Source organism: Poecilia formosa, unplaced genomic scaffold (genome assembly GCF_000485575.1).
Source record: "Poecilia formosa unplaced genomic scaffold, Poecilia_formosa-5.1.2 Scaffold90, whole genome shotgun sequence".
NCBI classification, from domain to species: domain Eukaryota; kingdom Metazoa; phylum Chordata; class Actinopteri; order Cyprinodontiformes; family Poeciliidae; genus Poecilia; species Poecilia formosa.
Genome location: NW_006800029.1, coordinates 133,149 through 150,593, shown reverse-complemented (window position 1 = coordinate 150,593; position 17,445 = coordinate 133,149). Strand labels below are relative to the sequence as shown.

The 17,445-nt window shown below is 38.9% G+C and overlaps 1 protein-coding gene across 2 annotated transcripts; it reads right to left on the bottom strand.

Annotated features, from left to right (window-relative positions):
• Positions 1-691: 691 nt before the first annotated feature.
• Positions 692-16,868, bottom strand: LOC103141828 (dystroglycan-like). 2 transcript variants are annotated; one of them, XM_007557612.2, is made up of 3 exons: positions 16,561-16,868; positions 7,489-8,052; positions 692-4,598 (listed from the first exon to the last, which is right to left on the bottom strand). In XM_007557612.2, the coding sequence occupies exons 2-3, from the start codon at positions 7,906-7,908 to the stop codon at positions 2,295-2,297; spliced, it is 2,724 nt and encodes a 907-aa protein (XP_007557674.1). In that variant the 5' UTR covers positions 7,909-8,052; positions 16,561-16,868; the 3' UTR covers positions 692-2,294. The 2 variants fall into 2 exon arrangements, with proteins under 2 accessions (XP_007557674.1, XP_016529611.1); XM_016674125.1 differs by lacking the exon at positions 16,561-16,868 and adding an exon at positions 14,556-16,486.
• Positions 16,869-17,445: the final 577 nt, after the last annotated feature.

Below are 17,445 nucleotides of genomic sequence, written 5' to 3'. Positions count from 1 at the left end.
ATAAAGGAAAACCCATTCAGGAGTTTAAGAAGAGGTTGACGAGGCCTGGACTGTGGATGGAGTTAGAGATTAAAGAGCTAACACAAAAGACACATCTATGAGACTTGTCTTGTGAAAAGCTACTTGTTAACCAAAGATAACGACAGAAGTATCTTACCTGGGCTGAGGAGAAAAGGCATTAGGTTCAGTCGTTCAAAGTCCTCTTGTCAGAACATATTTTTTGGAAATCAAGGTTTCCGATCTGGGAGGCAGAGCGTAGGTGGACAGAATGCAAGTTTTTTTAAGGACCAGGAAAACACTTCTTCAGTCCACCAGAAAATTTGAAGATAGCCTTTAGTTTTCCTCTGTTTTTAGGCTTTATGAGGATGATATTTTTAATTTTCCAACAGGACATAGGATTTCCCCACTCAACAAAAAGCACAAATACCTGATTTAATAATATGCTTCAATGCAGAGCTCTGGATGTTGGATTTACATTAGAAGTAAAATATAATCAAAATGAACAGGAATAAATACTTGAATTAAGTGGGGATTGAATATTACTTTTAAATTATTCAAATAAGTTTAACATTCTATTGTACTGAACGGTAGGTGTATTTGATTAGATATTTGACAGACCTCAACAATAAAACAAATAAAATGTTTCCACTTCATACAAGTTTCTTAAATAAAAGGAGACCATACAACATAGGAGGTTTTACAAATAGTATTACATTTTATTAATATATTTTCATAAAACAAGTTTAAGACTGTATCAAAAACTCAGTAAAAACATTAGATCTTTTTAAACCATTGTTCTAATGGTGATATGAACTGTACATAATTCACATATTGTTGTGGTTCCTTTGTTCCCCATCACATTGAGATAATGCTTTATTTTTATTTTTGTTTTAATGTGATGGGCACGTAAACAATCTTTTCTACCCTCACAAACTATAAAGTTATATATATATATATTTTTTTTTAAATGACTGTGATCATAAATCTAGACATAAAATTAAAAAATAAAAATTTCCCACTCGGGAGGAGTGGGGGGGGGGGGGCGGCGGCCCGCCAGTTTCCAACCAGGTTTACTGATAAAACATCAACATTATGGAGTCGTTTTATTTCACAGGCACACAAATATGTACATCCCCTTCTACCCCATGCCTCACCTGAACTGACAACAGGCACCGCACTAGTAGTGCAAACCCTTGTGTCAGAGCAGTGGTATTACAGTACTCTACACCCACCCGCCCCTCACAGATTTAAAAAACAAAAAACAAACAAAAAAAAAAAAAAAACTGAATAAAAGACAATGGATCCACCTTATTGACATATATTCTGCCTGCTGTGAATCACAGCATTCCACAGGCCCCTTTGTTATTGTTGTAGCAACTCCATGAGAATTGCACTGTGTCCACAGACATCACCTTGGCAACAGCAAGCCCAGTTATCTCACAGGCAGCTGTAGTGGCACACATTAAAGAGAGGAAAAATAAATCATGTTTAAGCTACATCTACAACAGGCATGATTACAGTTGCGTCCTTTGTGGTCAAGTACCAGAGGAACCTCAGTCATATGGCAAGTTCAAGGATCTAAAATTCATGTACCTTCTTATCAGTCAAACACTCAACCATTTCAATTATGCTAAAGACACATAGTGCAAGGTTTAACAAGAATTTGCATAAGTGCAAGTACTGCATGTTATTATCCAGAGGGAGCTAAGTAAAAGAACGGGGAAGATCAATATCTAATAAACAAATCAATTTATGTGTGAATAAAATGCATCATGCGTTCAATTTGCCATTTTGCTTTTCATCCCCTCAAGAAATAACAAGTGCAAAATCTTACTAAACCTAGCTGAAGGGCAGATAAGAATGATTTAGAACTCAAAGATTAAAATCGGGAGGGAGAGCCTCGAGTCTGCTGTCATGGTGACATCGCCACAAAAGGCCCAAAAGACCTCAGTCTTTCCTGCTGCTTTATTATTTTCTATACAATAGAAATAGAAGATCATTGAAGATAAAACTGGCTCTTCTTGGCAAAAAACAGACAAAAAAATAAGATGCAAGAAGTCAAAAGCAGATCTGAATTACAGGAAGGAAAAAGAAATACAAACTGTCCTCTATCCGTTTGTCCAGGGACAGTAGCAGAATGTTTTATTCATGATGGTCAGATATATGCCGTTGCTTGCTCTTCTATAAAGTCAAAGCCAGTTCATTGAACACAAGTAAATGTACTCCTGTTGTAGTTTCTGAGAAGCATCCCTAAATCGGACCAGCTTTTCAAACTGAAAGCTCAGATGTGTGCGTTAGGGAGGTACGTAGGGAGGTGGTGACCTGTAGGATGTCATATTCTTGGGGCGTGAGCCTTTTCCCTCAATCGGAACGGTGAAAGGGGGTGGGGGCTGATAAGGTGGAGCATTGGGATCGTCATCCTGGTAGGCTGAATACTCCTCCAGCAGATCCTGGTTGAGCAGGGTACTGTGGGGGCCGGCCATGTTGGGGTACTCAGGAGGAGGAAGAGGCGGTTTTTCCTCCTGCAGGATTAGAGGAATGCTGGAGGATGGTGGAGACTTGGAATCATCCAGTTCATCAGCAAATATTATGGGAACACCCTTCTTTATGAAGGTGGCCTGTTCTTCTATTGTCATTTTCCCTTTGCGCTTCTTACGGTAGCAGACCATTGCAATGATCCCAGCTATAAGCAACAAGGCTGCCACCACAACAGCAGGGATCACTGTGTGGAGGTAAACATCATCACTACTTCTTTGACTTGTTCCAGGAGACGGTGTGGCTGTAGGAAGGGCAGGTATTGGCACTTCTCCTGGTGGAATGAATGTGTAGCTCTGACATTTGTTGGTACCACGGACTGAGATGTTTATGGGTTTAAATTCAGGCTCCATGGCCTTGATGAAGGCTGGCGAAGGTGTTCCTTGGGAATCTGAGATTCTTTTGGTGAGAGTAGTTATCTGTTCTTTTGGACAAAAATTCTGCTGAATACTATTGTTGGTCCATTCAACCACAATGGATCCTTTAGTGATGCTCCTGAGGGTCACTGTGCTGGTATTTCGGTCCCCCAGGGCATAGGCCAGTTTTTTAGTCAAAAGAATCTTATTGTGAACATTTTCACTTAAAGTTTTGGGGTCACCGTGAAAACGAGCAGCAAACACCACTGACGGTTTGTCATTGCTAGTCCAGCGGTTGACTTGGACCTCAAACGCATCAACGATGCTCTTCCCACCCTTATCGGTGGCCAGCATGAAGTATTCATGATTCCCTTCATGTTCCTCGTCAGGAAGGCCGTACAAAAGCTGGATGCTGCTGTTGAACTGGATCCATGAGGTTTCACTCACGGCTTCTTTTGGGGTCTTCTTCAGAGTCAAACGCAACTTGTCAGTGGTACCATCTTCTCTGTCATAAAACGCATCTGAAGCAATTTTGACCTCAAAGTACGTGCCAACCCATGCTTTAACTTGATCAATCGGGTTGCGGATTTCTGGGTTTTGATTCAAGTCTGTGGTCAGAGAAAGAGTAGTTGTACGTATGGTTGTTTTAGGAGTGGTGGACTTTGGTTCACGGGGAGCAGGGGTGGACATTTTGGGTTTCTTGGGCTTCTTTGAAGGTTTTGGTTTTTTGCCGGCACCTGGTGGCGTTGGCGAAGCAGTTGGCCCTAAAATTGTTGGTCGAGTCATGGTAGGCATGATTGGAATGGTACTCGTAGTTCCCAACACTCTGGTAGGTTGAGGAGGTCCAAAGACAGGTGTATGAGCTATTTGATCTTTGACCCTCAATGTGGGCTTCACCGGTAAAGGTAAAGGGCCTCGGACAGGGGGAGTAGAGTTGTCTGTTGCTGGGGCAATAGCGGGTGAAGTTGGGGTAGGAACAACACGAGAAAGAGGCTCTTGGTTAACAGTGGGGGGAAGTAGGGATGGCACTGGAGTAGGAGTGTTGTACAACTGACGCCTGATGCGTTTCACTACATGGGGTTTTTTGTTGACAATATGCCAGCCAACCACTGGGTAACCCAACCTGGCTGACATCGTCCCATCTTTTGCCGAGGACTGCACACTGCTGATGTCAGGAATGCTGGGCTGATCAAGCGCACATCCAACTTTCCATGACAGCAGGGCTCCATTCTCCACAACTTTCTTTGCATTTCCTGGTCCAGCCATGAAAGCAGACATGTCAAATAAGCGATTGTTTACAACAGGCACCACTCTCATGTGCTCCAGAGGCACATGAGAGAATTTCCTCATAAGTCCTAATAAGCTGACCCTCTGTTCAGCAACCATCTTTGTCAAATCAGCATCCAAGATGACAGTAAGGACCGTGACAGGCTCCTCTGAGCCACAGGTGAAAGGCTGCAGGCCACTGATATCGGACTGCAGAGTGAGCAGAGCCGGCTCAGTGTCAGCCCGTTCTTCTGGGTACACTTCAACTGTGAAGACTGTACTGGGATACACTTGGCTACTTGTCCCTTCAGTTATCTGCTCCCCTGACACCAAGATATGATATACACCTTTATCTTGCTCCAGAGCCAATCCTCTTAGAGTGCATCTCTCTTTGTCCCAGTACAGCCAGGAGGGTAAGGTCTCTCTTCCCATCTCAGTGAGCTTAGAGAAAAGAGAAAAACTATTAGCATTTTGTACAGCATGAGCAAATCTGATATAAGCTAGGTCTGAAATATAAAAGTCTCTAGTAACCGTCACCTCACATTTAATAACAGTAACAGTTTCAGTTTTATACAAAAAAAAAAAGTACCCCTCGTACTGCAAATGTATCATTTATATTATTTTTAGGAAGACTTTACCTGTCTTAGATGTGTTAACACAGGTACATATGTACTTTCCTTAAAATCTTCACAGAGGTTTTGTTCAATAATCCATGATGGGTGTCACATTTTAAGAATTTAGAGAAGTCTTATATTGGGGATGGTCAAAGAGAAAGTCTGAGCAAAATCGAATTATTTTTGAAAGTGAGGCATAAAACTTCCTGACTGACAACACTTTAACTTCACATGCAACATCTCAAGACAGATAGGATCTCATCCGGCAGGTATAAAATGTGCTTTACTAGTTTTTTGTTGCAAGTACAGCATTTGGGAAATAAAAAAAAAATAAAAATTGCAGAGGACGGGAATATATCATCAGGTTTTGTTTGTGTCATGTGGCTCATCATTAGTTCTCTTTGGTTTAGTTATCACTTTACTGTCTTTTGTTCATTCGTCTAGCAAATGCTATGGGAGAGGTTACTGAAACTATGTTTAACCAGGGCCATGGTTATCAATTTATATTTTTTTTTACTCTTTTTGGCTGCAACAATCATCAACCACCATTTGCTTACACACTTTGAGTGTTAGTATGCAGAGTGTTTTATGGAAGATATGTGGGACTTCTCTGATGTTTGTACCCAAAACTACACCAGTTTTCTGAATCAATGTTTATTCATTGTTATACGGAGGGAAAAGAAAATGCAAGCAGAAAATAATCACAGCTAACATAAATACAGGCTTGAAAACATCTGTCCATGTGCAAACTAATATGTTGCACATTTATTATCTAGGCTTATATCCATATTGCTTTTCAACACCGTGAAACCACTACCACATGGTAAAACCCCTCCAAAAACGCATACACTAATGTCAACTTAACAAATGACATCATCTGTCTATAGTGGCTCAGAAGGACTTTTATGTTAATAATATGTTAGAGTGCATCTTTATTTATCAGTAGATGTTCAAAATGAACATCTGTTTATACCAATGTAATACCAATGTAAGAATATTTCTTCTTACAAAAAAGAAAACAAAAAAACAATTACCAGTTCAATCTCTAAACAAAAAACAGAACAAATGTTTTAATAACTGAGATTAATGGTTTCATATGAAATGTACGGAATAAATTATCATAAATTAACCATTTAATTCTGTCTGCCGTTTCATGCCGAGCCATCAGCCAATGATGGGGAACTCTGATAAACCACACTGAATTAAAATGAATGTAAAATTGAAATATGTAGGGCAAAAGGAACCCCATCATCTGCCACAATCGCACTCCTTTCATTCCTTTCAGTTGATCAAATCTTGCCAAAGATGAACAGGAAGCAGAGTGAGCTCCTATTCATAATAACTGTGTGAGTCATCACTCATCATTTTGAGTTATTACGCTGTGACAGGATATCATTCTGTATCACCACTCAGGCCAATAATAATCTCATGTCACTCATAAGTCTGACTGGAACAAATTGCAATAGAGTCTGCCTCAATGAGCAGTGATACAGTGATCAAAAATGATGGGATAAATGCTATATAGAGCATTAAATGTTTTTTATAATGACAGAAAACTCTAGGCAATATGACAACTATAAGACACAGGAGATAGAAGAGTGCAAGGAAACATTATTTTTGACAAGCACGCATTTCCAAAGACACATTTTATTACTTCCTTGAGCTATAATTCAATTGAACCATCAGTTCAGCCTTCTGTAAAGTTTTATAACTGTTTTATTTCCACCCAAGAATTTAAAAACTATTTTAGCTACATCTAAACTCATATCTTTAGGGATTCAGTTGCATCTTAAATTTAAATACATACACAGATTAATCACAAACAGTGCTACAATTCACATGAAGTTTTGGTAATTTTGATCATTTTGGCTTAGAGGTATTGAAAACCCAGAATTCAGTTTCACAGAAAGCCCTAATATGACAAAAAAAGTAATTGTTTGCCCATATAGTAATGTGTGTTGCCCATATAAAGGTCAACACTATCATGTAAACAACAGTTACACACAGGAGGTGTGGAAGCTAAGTCACTAAGGCCACAGCTAGAGATGATGGCTACTTATTGTGTTGCGTTTAGGCAACTTTATGGAGATTTGAGTGAAAGGAAAAACTGCGCAAACGGGTATACCTGCAGTCTTGAGAGGTAAAGAAAATGTTAGTAAGTAGCTAGGGCACAAATGTGGCAGCAACCAGTACTTTAAGAGAAACAACACATGCGCCAGAAAGGTTGCATTCCTTGATTAAGCCACTCCAGATCCAGAAACAAAGTTTCAGAATCTGGAGGAAGAATGCAGAAGCACTAAAATCCAAGTGACTTCAGGCTCAGTGAAAATTCTCAGTCAGTAATGATTTGTAGAATTGTGTTATTTGTCAGAGCATGTGATGCTTTCCGCTTCCTAGTCGGCTAAGACTTCTGTTTTTTATTGGTTTAATGTTTTTTAAGGTTTGGATTTTCATTACCTGTAAGCTTTAATCTTCAAAAGAATAAATATAATAAATTCAGTCAAATGTTTTTAATTGAATGTCACCCTTTTTCATAATTTTCAAATTTATTGAGCTACTCCTGAATAACAGTTCTTGAAGATGACTTAAAAACAAAGATGCCCACTGCTGTATTAAGTCACGTGATAATTTGTTAACATGTTAAGACATCTTGACTGAACGCTAGAATTTTTTTGAGATCATGGGTTTTAGAGACGCCAAGATTTAGCTTTACGTACCTGGACGTTGCAGCATGCATGGTCGGGTCCAGGAGGAACCTTCAATTGGAACACCTGGCCTACGATTGCTGAGGAATCCGGGATGTTTGTGTGGACTCCATTCCCCACAGAAGACTCTGGTACAGTTGTAGGGGGGCCTTCACCAACTGAGGATGCTGCAGCCTGGAGCTCAGACATCACAGAGGACTGCATAGAGGCCTCTAGTTCCACAGATATCATGTCCACCAGTGTTTCTTGCTGATCTGGCACGGCACCATGGGCCAGAGTAGCCAGAAGCCATATTACAACAGGGAGAGTCCTGCATGAAGGAAACCTGCTCCTCCCCGCATACCTGCAGCTCATGTCTCTAAGTATATAGTGCATATCAAGAGGCCTTTGGGCTGCACAGCAGATGTCAGTGAACAACCGAGAAGGCCACATGCACTGAAGTCTCTTCAATGATATGCTTATGGGTCAGAATCTCTAGTGATTGGCTATGCTCACAAATGCTGCAGTTTCTCTTCCCTGTCCTCTGTGACCCATGAAGATATCTTTGACAGCCTGTCAGACGTCCATGTCAGCCCGCTGCAAGAGATACACACAGAAAAACGGAAGAGTAAACATAAGGACGAAGCTGCATAGGCATATAAAGCCACCAGTGCCAAAACGCACGAGATTCATTGCTTACATGGCAATCTCTTTATTTAAAATGGCAACATTAAGACTGAATCACATGATGATACACCAGGACATGATGCAATGCCTTGCTCTCCTTTTTCACGGCCTGACACCGTATCAGCATCTACAATTTTGTGGCAATTATGTGTTTTTGTCAAGGAGAGTGTTGGTTCAAGGAAACTACAAACAAAACCTTCTTTGAGAAAATGTACTTTGTTTCAAACAGCTAGAGACAACAGTTATTAAACAAATATATTTTTTTCAGGGAAAGCTATTCACAACTGTTTCAGATTTCACATTTTACCAAAAGTCTGGCAGTAATGACCTTAGACGATAAGTGTTTTTGTTCCAGCATAAAGCACTGTATTGTTGCATTGATTAAAGCTGAGAACAAGAATCTAGGTCAAAGGATTATTTTTGCAAACGCACCCCAATAACACCTCAGAGGAATTATTTGGAGCAAATGTAAAATAAATTTTATAGAAATGGTATAACTTGCCATCTACTCACTAAAACAAAAACAATGGGTCAGCACCCTTTGAGTCCATTAGCTGAGAAGTGCACCACGTCAGATTTTTTTTCTTTCATTTCAGTGTCACTGTCTCTCAACCCCTCCCCCCCATCATTTCTTCAACACAGTCCAAAAGAGAAAACGATATTCATTTTACTGAAAAGATTTTGCAACAGTGCAGAACATGTAGGCTGAGAAAACGATGCATGAATCACACAGTTATTTGTGCTCTAAATGTAAAACAGAAGAATATTAAAACAGAACATTAAAACAGGCCATGCGCATAAACTGCCTTTAATTCAGACCAAATTATTTGAGTCAGGTGTGGTAAACTACAGACACCTGTAAAAGTTGGACGATCAAGGCCCTGCTGTGTTCCACACACACACACACACACACACAGATGGTCATTTAAAATTAATAAGATAATATTGTAATTACCGTCTGTGATTCAGCTGGTCAAAGCCTTACAAGCAGAAATCAGAACATCCATATTTGAAGTTATTTGTAAACCAGACATTTCAGCCTGTAACCGCCATAAAATGCATAAATATTTTAACTATATTTATTTATCTAACAGAGTGATATGATTCATCTTTCTACATCACAATGGTTCTGAAAATCATCTTTAGAGCCCCGCCTGCCCCACTTGGTGTCTCACGACCCCTACTTTGGAAACCACTGTTAGACCACTTATATATTTTACAACTTTATTTTGTAGTTCTTGTTACAGCAATTATTCTTAGCTGCAGTCAAGGTTTTATTTATTTATTTATTTTTTCCTTCCTACCCTCTCCCCCCACTCAGTTAAAGTTTTAATTAGGCAAACCTCAGGCCTGGAATTAAAGTCTTGCTGCTCTGACCTTGCCAGCTTTAATCCTGTAGCACTCAAATGGGCAGAGGAGGGTCAGCCATTTGCCTAGAATCACAATGTCTGCCTTGGCACAACGGTGTGACATCAAGTGATGCAATTAATGTCTTTGCCTGCTCTAAAATCCATTAAAGTACAAACCAAACTTTAGGCAAATTTGTGAATTAAAAAAAAAAATAAAAATAAAAAAATAATCAGCTGATCCTCATGAAAATTCAGTGTAACTTTGATCTTCATTCAGTTTTTGACTCCAGGGTTTTGCACTATGATTGTTTAAAAGAAGCCAAAACAAAACTCTCTCAGGTAGGTCAATAAGTTAAACCACAAAAATAAAGCATTACATAAAATTTGGTTTTAAAAAAACATTTGTTTGTACATTAAAACCACAAAAGACATGCACATTTGTAAACTATTATAGTCTAAAATTACCTTAAATTAAAAAAAAAAAAATGCTGGGAACAGAAAAAATATACCTCCAAATAAAAAAGGAAATAAATCCAATAAGATAGCAAAATCCAGATCGATTTCACTGTTTTACTTACCTTTTTGTAATTTTATTATGCATGTTTCCAAAACATAATTATCCCTCCATTATTCTCAACCCTAACTACTATTAACACTTTGTTATTCCAACTGTCGACAGTCAACATCTCTGGCTGTTAATAGAAAACTTTATCAAGTAAGCAATGCTATGAAGTCCGAGCAATACATAAACCTAGCAGCTCATCAAAGTCCATCTAACACAGATGTACGAACTTTCCATAAACGGAAGGCATACCAAAAAACAAAACAATTCAGAGGAAGCCATTTTCTACCATTTGCCATCTATTCACGAAAACAAAAAGAACAATGAGTCACAACTCTTCCAGCCCATTAACCAAGCTGAGACATGCACCTCATCTGAATTACCCCCCCCCCTTTCATCTCAGACAGTTCATCGTCTCTCACCTCCTCTACTTCCCCAGCATTTCAACTCAGTCCAAAAAAGAAAACAGTATTGACTTTATTGAAAGATTGTGAAAGAAATTTAAGTGACTGATTCTTTAACAGCGCAGCACATTTAGGCTGGGAAAAAAAAAAAAAAAAAAAAAACGACCGTTATATGATGCATGAATAATGCAGTCGTTTGTGGTCTAAATGTAAAACAAGTATTAACACGAAAATGGGCCGGGTGCCTAAGCTACCTTTAACACAGAGAAAACACAACACATGACCTCAGGTTGTTGCCACACATGTTGAGGAAGGAAGTGGAGGGGAAAATACATCTGAGCATTGAACTGTACTCATTTTAACATGAATCTAAGCAGCATTTAACAAAACCAAAAAACAAACAAAATAAAAATATATATACATAAAGGTTAGGACTGGAGGTGTTTATGAGGATTAATTTAAAGCTGAAAACAGTTACTGGGTTTATAGGTGAGGTTGCAAATTAGTGTTGATTCTGACTGCCACTGTTTGGTATTAAACAATGTTACCTCTAAACCCTCAGTCTCATTTGACATTCAGCTTGATCTACTCAGACTACCTTAACACTCAAGAGTTCTTGGGAAAGTTGAATCTGTTCACTGACGCCACATTAAATTAAGTTTCCAAAAACAGCAAAGCATCTGAGTGAAACCATGTTATTACATGAGCTTAGTGAATAGTGAAAAACATATCACTTTATAAATGTTTCATATCAGTCAATGTTGATAACTATTGATTAGTTTTTTTGTTTTTGTTCGTTTTAAATATCTGAAAACCTGCCATACTGTTGCTGCTGTTATTTTTTATTTTTAAGCAGTTTTGAGGCATGGTGTCAAAACATGAAACTGCTCCTGTACAAGTTACTCAACTGGATGTTGCTAGGCAACCAAAGAGTGAGTAAGTTAGTTGATGCCACCAACCTAGCTTAGTTGGCTGCGAGTTCGAGTAGCTAAAGTTTATTTATTGCAGCAATTTCATCTTATGATAAAAATGGATTATTGTGATAAAATTACATTTCTGATTCCATCCAGCTGTTTCCTTAAAGAGTAGTGGAAGAATGTAATCATTAGACATTGGCTAGTTTTCCGGTATTGGGTAAGAACATGTAACTTTCTCTTTACCAGAGAAAAAGCTACAGGCTATCTGGCGTTTTCCACAGCTGTCTGGAGTAGAAAGTGGCCCCATCCCCACCTGTTGCTGTTCACTGCCAGTCAGCCGGCTGAAGAAAGACCCAAAAGGTTTTTTCTCACTTAAACGAAAGACAAATTATTCTATTTGGACATATTTCCAGTCCAGGAAACACAAGATAGTCATTATTTAGAAGTAGAGGAGTCAATATCAATTATTTAAAAAAAAAAAAAACAGTATTATAATAAACATGACTTAAATTCCAATACTCAATATATTATTTCATTAGCAAAATTGTTTTTCACCATAAAAAAAAACATGTTTACATTCTTGTTTTAAATTTTTGTGATAATATTGTGATACTGTAAAATAGCATTTTTTTTTTTCTTTTGAACACATGGTTGTCAAACAGTGAGATTCTCATGGCAGCCATGCCTAGTAAACAATTACACAAACATTTGTGCCTCAGGTTAAATGACTACAAGTACAAACCACCACAGTGAGGAAATGGCTTCATGCAAGTCTTTACAATACTTTTAGTAAATTACTCAGTTAATGAGATTTCTACTCTACAAGCAACAAGTTTGTCGAGTCTATGCTAAGGCACAACACTGGTTGTTAATTTTAGAACAGTGTTATCTCCAATTCGTGTTTTTTTTTATTATTATTTTTTTTTTATGTTAAGCTTTTATACTGTATGTTTGGTAAACTGCGCAAAGATATAGACTTTAGTGTGGGTGATTTGCACCCAGAGGCCTTTACTACTGGGGGCACAAAAGCGTTTTACAACCATCCATGCACTCTGTGGTTCAACAGTAGTTAAAACTCGAAAACCATCAAAAATAATTAGGCCTCCGATGCACAGTGGCACTCAGGGCCAATTGAATTGACGTAGCACATGCAGCAGCCTCTAGATAGAGCATGAGCTGAATAACAAACATATCCACGAGACAAGGTTGCTTTGCAGTTGGATGTTTCCCTTGTGTTGCCCTCTACTCTGTTCAACAAAGTAATGAAATATGTGGGGAGAAAACGGAACAACAAAAAAGAAAAAAAAATGTCTTTGCCGACTGAAAACAGAACTTGGCGTGGCGATTCCAGAGCAACTCCCTTTACACCGACTACAGTACACTTAGAAATCTCAGTGCTGTACGTCAACAAATGCTGTTGGATATTTACAGGAGTTCAGACACCACTCTAAATCCATTATCAGAAAGTTCGCCATTACTGTAGGGCACCATATGTTTAGTGGAGTTTGCTGCATCTTCTCTGACATGCACAAATTATAATCTTTTTCATGTTACAAGCCACAAATGTTTAACCAAAACAGTAACTAACCATATATTTATGCTAGTAAGCAAAAATGAATTTAAAGACAACCCAACAGCCCATCTAGACTAAAAGCCTAAGGACCCTGGGGGCTTCTTTACCTAAATGCCTGGTATAAATGCCCAGAACATTTTTTTTTATTAGTGAACTCAGCATTTAAGAAATGGCAAAAAGTAATGCCAATATAAATAAGTAACAAATGTACAAAGTTGGCATACCTATTACCTAGTACACCAGATTTAAAAAAATATATATATTTGAAACAGCTAAAATATGCTATTATACACTAAATGGGATGTCAAAATCTCCAGTTGTGTCGAGTTTAAAGTTAAATGCTGCCTTTCTCCTTCCCCACAAATCACTGCCCACTGCAGATTGCTGAATTAAGAAATGTTACTCCACTTTTCTCCTCCAGTATTTTCGAATGTGGAAACATTTTTTAATTCTGACAATACCAAAAAAAAAAAAGAAAAACAATAGTCAAAGTGTGGGCATTAATAAGATCTTTAAAGATGATGCAGGTTTTCTATTTGGTAAGCAGCATGCAATTGTTTATTCTGAATTTTTGCCAGCAGACAAGCAAACTAATTAAAAAAAACAATCATAAACTGAATTGCTATAATGGCAATAACCAATAAGTTCCGGAGGGGCAAACACAATTGTTGCTTTTGTGTTTTGTTTGGTGGAGTATATCTGAGACAATGTAGTCAGCTCTATATCAACATACATTTGATCGATTGGATTGACTACAATCGCCCTGGAGACCCACATGATGTGCATAAGAGCGGCAAAGCTCACATCACTGCAATGGAGTGAAAAAAGGGTGATGTTGATTTTAATCAATATAATTAATTACAATATTCAGCAATTATATTGCAGTTACACATTTTCCTGGTATTGTGCAGGTGCAGTAAATTTAGTGAATGACACTTTAGAACCACGGTTACATCTCATATTGACCTTTATTAGTACACGGGATTGATAATAGGTGCAATCCTGTCAGCTACACTGCAGATGCCATTTGTACATCAATCACTTGACAGGTGATTTCATCACTGGCTCAGCAATACCCCCTACAAAAAAAGCAGATTCAACTTGGTATTGTGGGTTTCGGTTTCACAGTCATATATTCTACAACATAACATTTTGGCTGATATTAAAAAAGGGACAGCTACAAGTAAATTTGTCAAGATAATAAAATTTGACAAACTTGACGCTAAGAAAAACACTCTTTGGATACACAGCAATAGCTTTTTGAAGGCACAGTTTTGTTTTCTAGCAAAGAGGGAGAGAAACATTTGAAATAGAACAAGTAAGCATTTAACTTCTTTAATTAGATTAAAACCAAAAAGTAGGGGACAATTTAGTTCTTGATTAGAAGTGCCACTTCCCAGCCTGGTAAAACAATAGATCACACTACAAGTTTTAATATCCTAGTAAGAATGTAACTGGTTAACTTACACAATTATTGCCTTTTATTATAACTGTAAAACACAGCTCTGTTACATGTGGATGTATTCAGCAACAACCCTATGCTGTTTTGATGTTGCTGGCAATTTTGCATAATAGCATTTCCTTTAATGATCAACGGCGGGTGCCTACCTTTTCCTGCTTTGTCAGATTCAGTCTGGCTCCACCATAACCTGCATAACCGTTTGTCTCATTGGCCTCCATTGCTTTTGTAACTAAGGAGGAGTGAATGGGTTTGCACTGGTTCATTTCGTTGCTTCACTTTTTAGTAGCCAACAACTGATGAACATTTTCCTGCGTTGATTTGTAACGCGACACAACAGAGCCCTGTATGGTGCACATCTTCCCACCTGGGAAGCGCATCTTGACAGGAAAAGTTTTTCGGACAAAACAGAGTCACCGTGTCCTTCTCGCTGATATTCTAACAGATAGCATTATCTATCCGTTGCAGATGCTGGAGCTTTTAGATGCTGTCAAACATTGGCACTGCAGCATTAGTGCAACTAGCATGTTCAGCATTAGAATCTCAAAGGGAAAGACTTCAAAAAGTTTTGCGGGTTTTTTTGCCCCCTCTCAATTTACACGTCATGCTAGCAGAGTTTAAGACTTTCTGCAGCAGCTCATTGTTTTGGTCAGGTGAGAAAGGTTGCTGGAAGAAGTGCTACAATTTAGGCAAATGTGAATGGGTGAGTTTATATCAATTTTGACATTTGAAATCTTTGAATAGGTAATTTTACTCATGTAGATCATCTTAAAAACATAGTTTGACAACCCTAGTTACAAGTAGTCAAATTAAGACTTTTACTAAACACTGTAAAAGGCATCAAAGATCCTTTGAACACCCATTCAAAAGTAGCTAGTCAACTTAATCAGTAACCTACACACTAGATTTAGGGATAATCCACAACTTCTTTTAACAACTGTTTTAACAAAAAAGCCCCTTTCAAAAATGTTGCTACTGATAAATGACAAAAAGCAGCACTAAAGAAGAACAAAGCAACCTCAAAGAGTCCCCAAACGACTTGCAAAACTCTCAATTTACTCAAGAACATGTACATAAACGGAGATAATTACATAAAGACTCTAGATAATGTACAAAAAGTTACAGCAAAAACCATTAGAAGATTTACACATAACTGGCTGATTCAAACTGTCTCAGCAAGAACAGATGTTACATTAGATTTCTTGCGTGTCTTACAGGGACTGAGTGGGAGGCCTTTTTATAAGTCTGTGTGGCCGCTGGCTCATAATCCTTTCGTGTCAATTATAAATCCAACTAATCAATCCTTCCAACATCAGCAGCGACTCTGTTCCTGCGATTAGAGGGTGGAGGGAAAAAAAATCTCGTTTAGAAGGCATGCGAAAAGGCAAACACTGTGACTATTAACATGATTAAGTGTTGCAGAATAGCAGTTTTGTGTTGCAATGCAAACTGCAGGTAATGTGATAAAGCTAGCGTTAGCTCAGTAACTAGGCATTAGCTCCTGGGCCCCGCTTCAAGTGGACTCGGTGGAGGAGGCCTTTGGAAATCGCAACGCCGCCTACGACGTTCAACCTTGATAAATCATTCCTCAGTATATACCAGGGAAACTCTCGATAAGTCGGGCCAACTTCTCTGTAAAACTGCTGAAAGATGTAAATTGGCTAATTTAGTAAGCGGCTAGATGAGTTATCCCACGTCCTTCCGTCTGAGGCGCAGAGATGCACCTGTTTTATTCTAGGCGGAAACGAGCAGCGACTTGCTGCTGGGGCATTCGCCTCAGAAACACAAAGCTGTGTCAAAAACACCGCAGCTCCCTTTATCCAGGTCAGGCTGCATTGCTGAATCAGGTTTTAACAAAAGCTTCACTGAAAGCAGCAACCTGAACAAGGCAGAGTTATTGTGAGTCAGCTCACTTTCAAACACCAAAGTGGGATAAGGAGCGGACTGGGCAGAGATTTAACTACCGAGGGGGGCTAACTAACAGGCTAACGCAAACATAATATATCCATCACAAACGCAGTCTTTTGCACGTCCTGTCAGCGACCTGGAGTCCCCGCTAATCCTGCACACGAGTCCGGTGTGCACACAGAAGGAAGACGAAATCCTATTCAAAAGTAAAACACAAGAGCAACAGAGTCCATATTTCAAACTGACCTTGTTAGCGAGCTAACGTTAGCTAACTCGCGGCGTAATGTCTCCTCTTCTACCCGGAGAGAGCCGCGAAGTCCTCGCAAATGCCATTAACTACGGGCTGTTCCCCTCAGCGACGCAGGCAGCTATCATTAAGCTCGTAGAGAAACCAGTTCAGGGAGAGAAATACGTCCATCTGGTTAGATTAAGCCTACAGATATTTTTTTTATCTGTATATAGTGGTGGTGACGGTAGATTCCCCTCCCTCCGCCACCGCCGCCGCGCTCCTTCTCTCTGTTCGCTTCACACAGGTCTACAGGTTGAGGCCAGTCCTGTTAGCAGCCTGACTCCGCCTTCTTTTCATCCGAACAGAAGCAGGTGAAAACATCACAACTGGAAGCACTCACCTCTTAATTATACTGTACTATGCTTAATTATGGTGCTAGAGCGTCATTGTGTATGTGTGTGTGTGTGTGTTTTTTTTTTTTTTATATTTCCACCTTGAGTGACCTAAAAACCTAATCCAAGTATGCTCCTTTGTCTGCAGATCCAGAGCTCCTCCCAGGAAACCTTGACAAATCCAGGCAGGTAAACTATAGAAAGAATGTGTACGGGCATGCAGTCTATTTGCATGTGTATGTAAGAATGTGTAGTTGCAACCCTTTCCCTCCTCCTTCATACTTGCTGCATATTTATATTCAAAACAGTCAGAGCCAGCCCAAGATTTTATGGGACCCGTGACAGAATTTGATTTTGTGGCTCACTTAGATTAACTTCTTGTCAACCAGCTTCTAGAGCCAAACCAATCCTGCTTGTTTCATTGGCCATGTGTTTTCTGTTTTGTACATGTTCTTACCACTGTTTGTTTTACAGATTGCAACCAAGATGCACCAAGATATTGGAGATCTT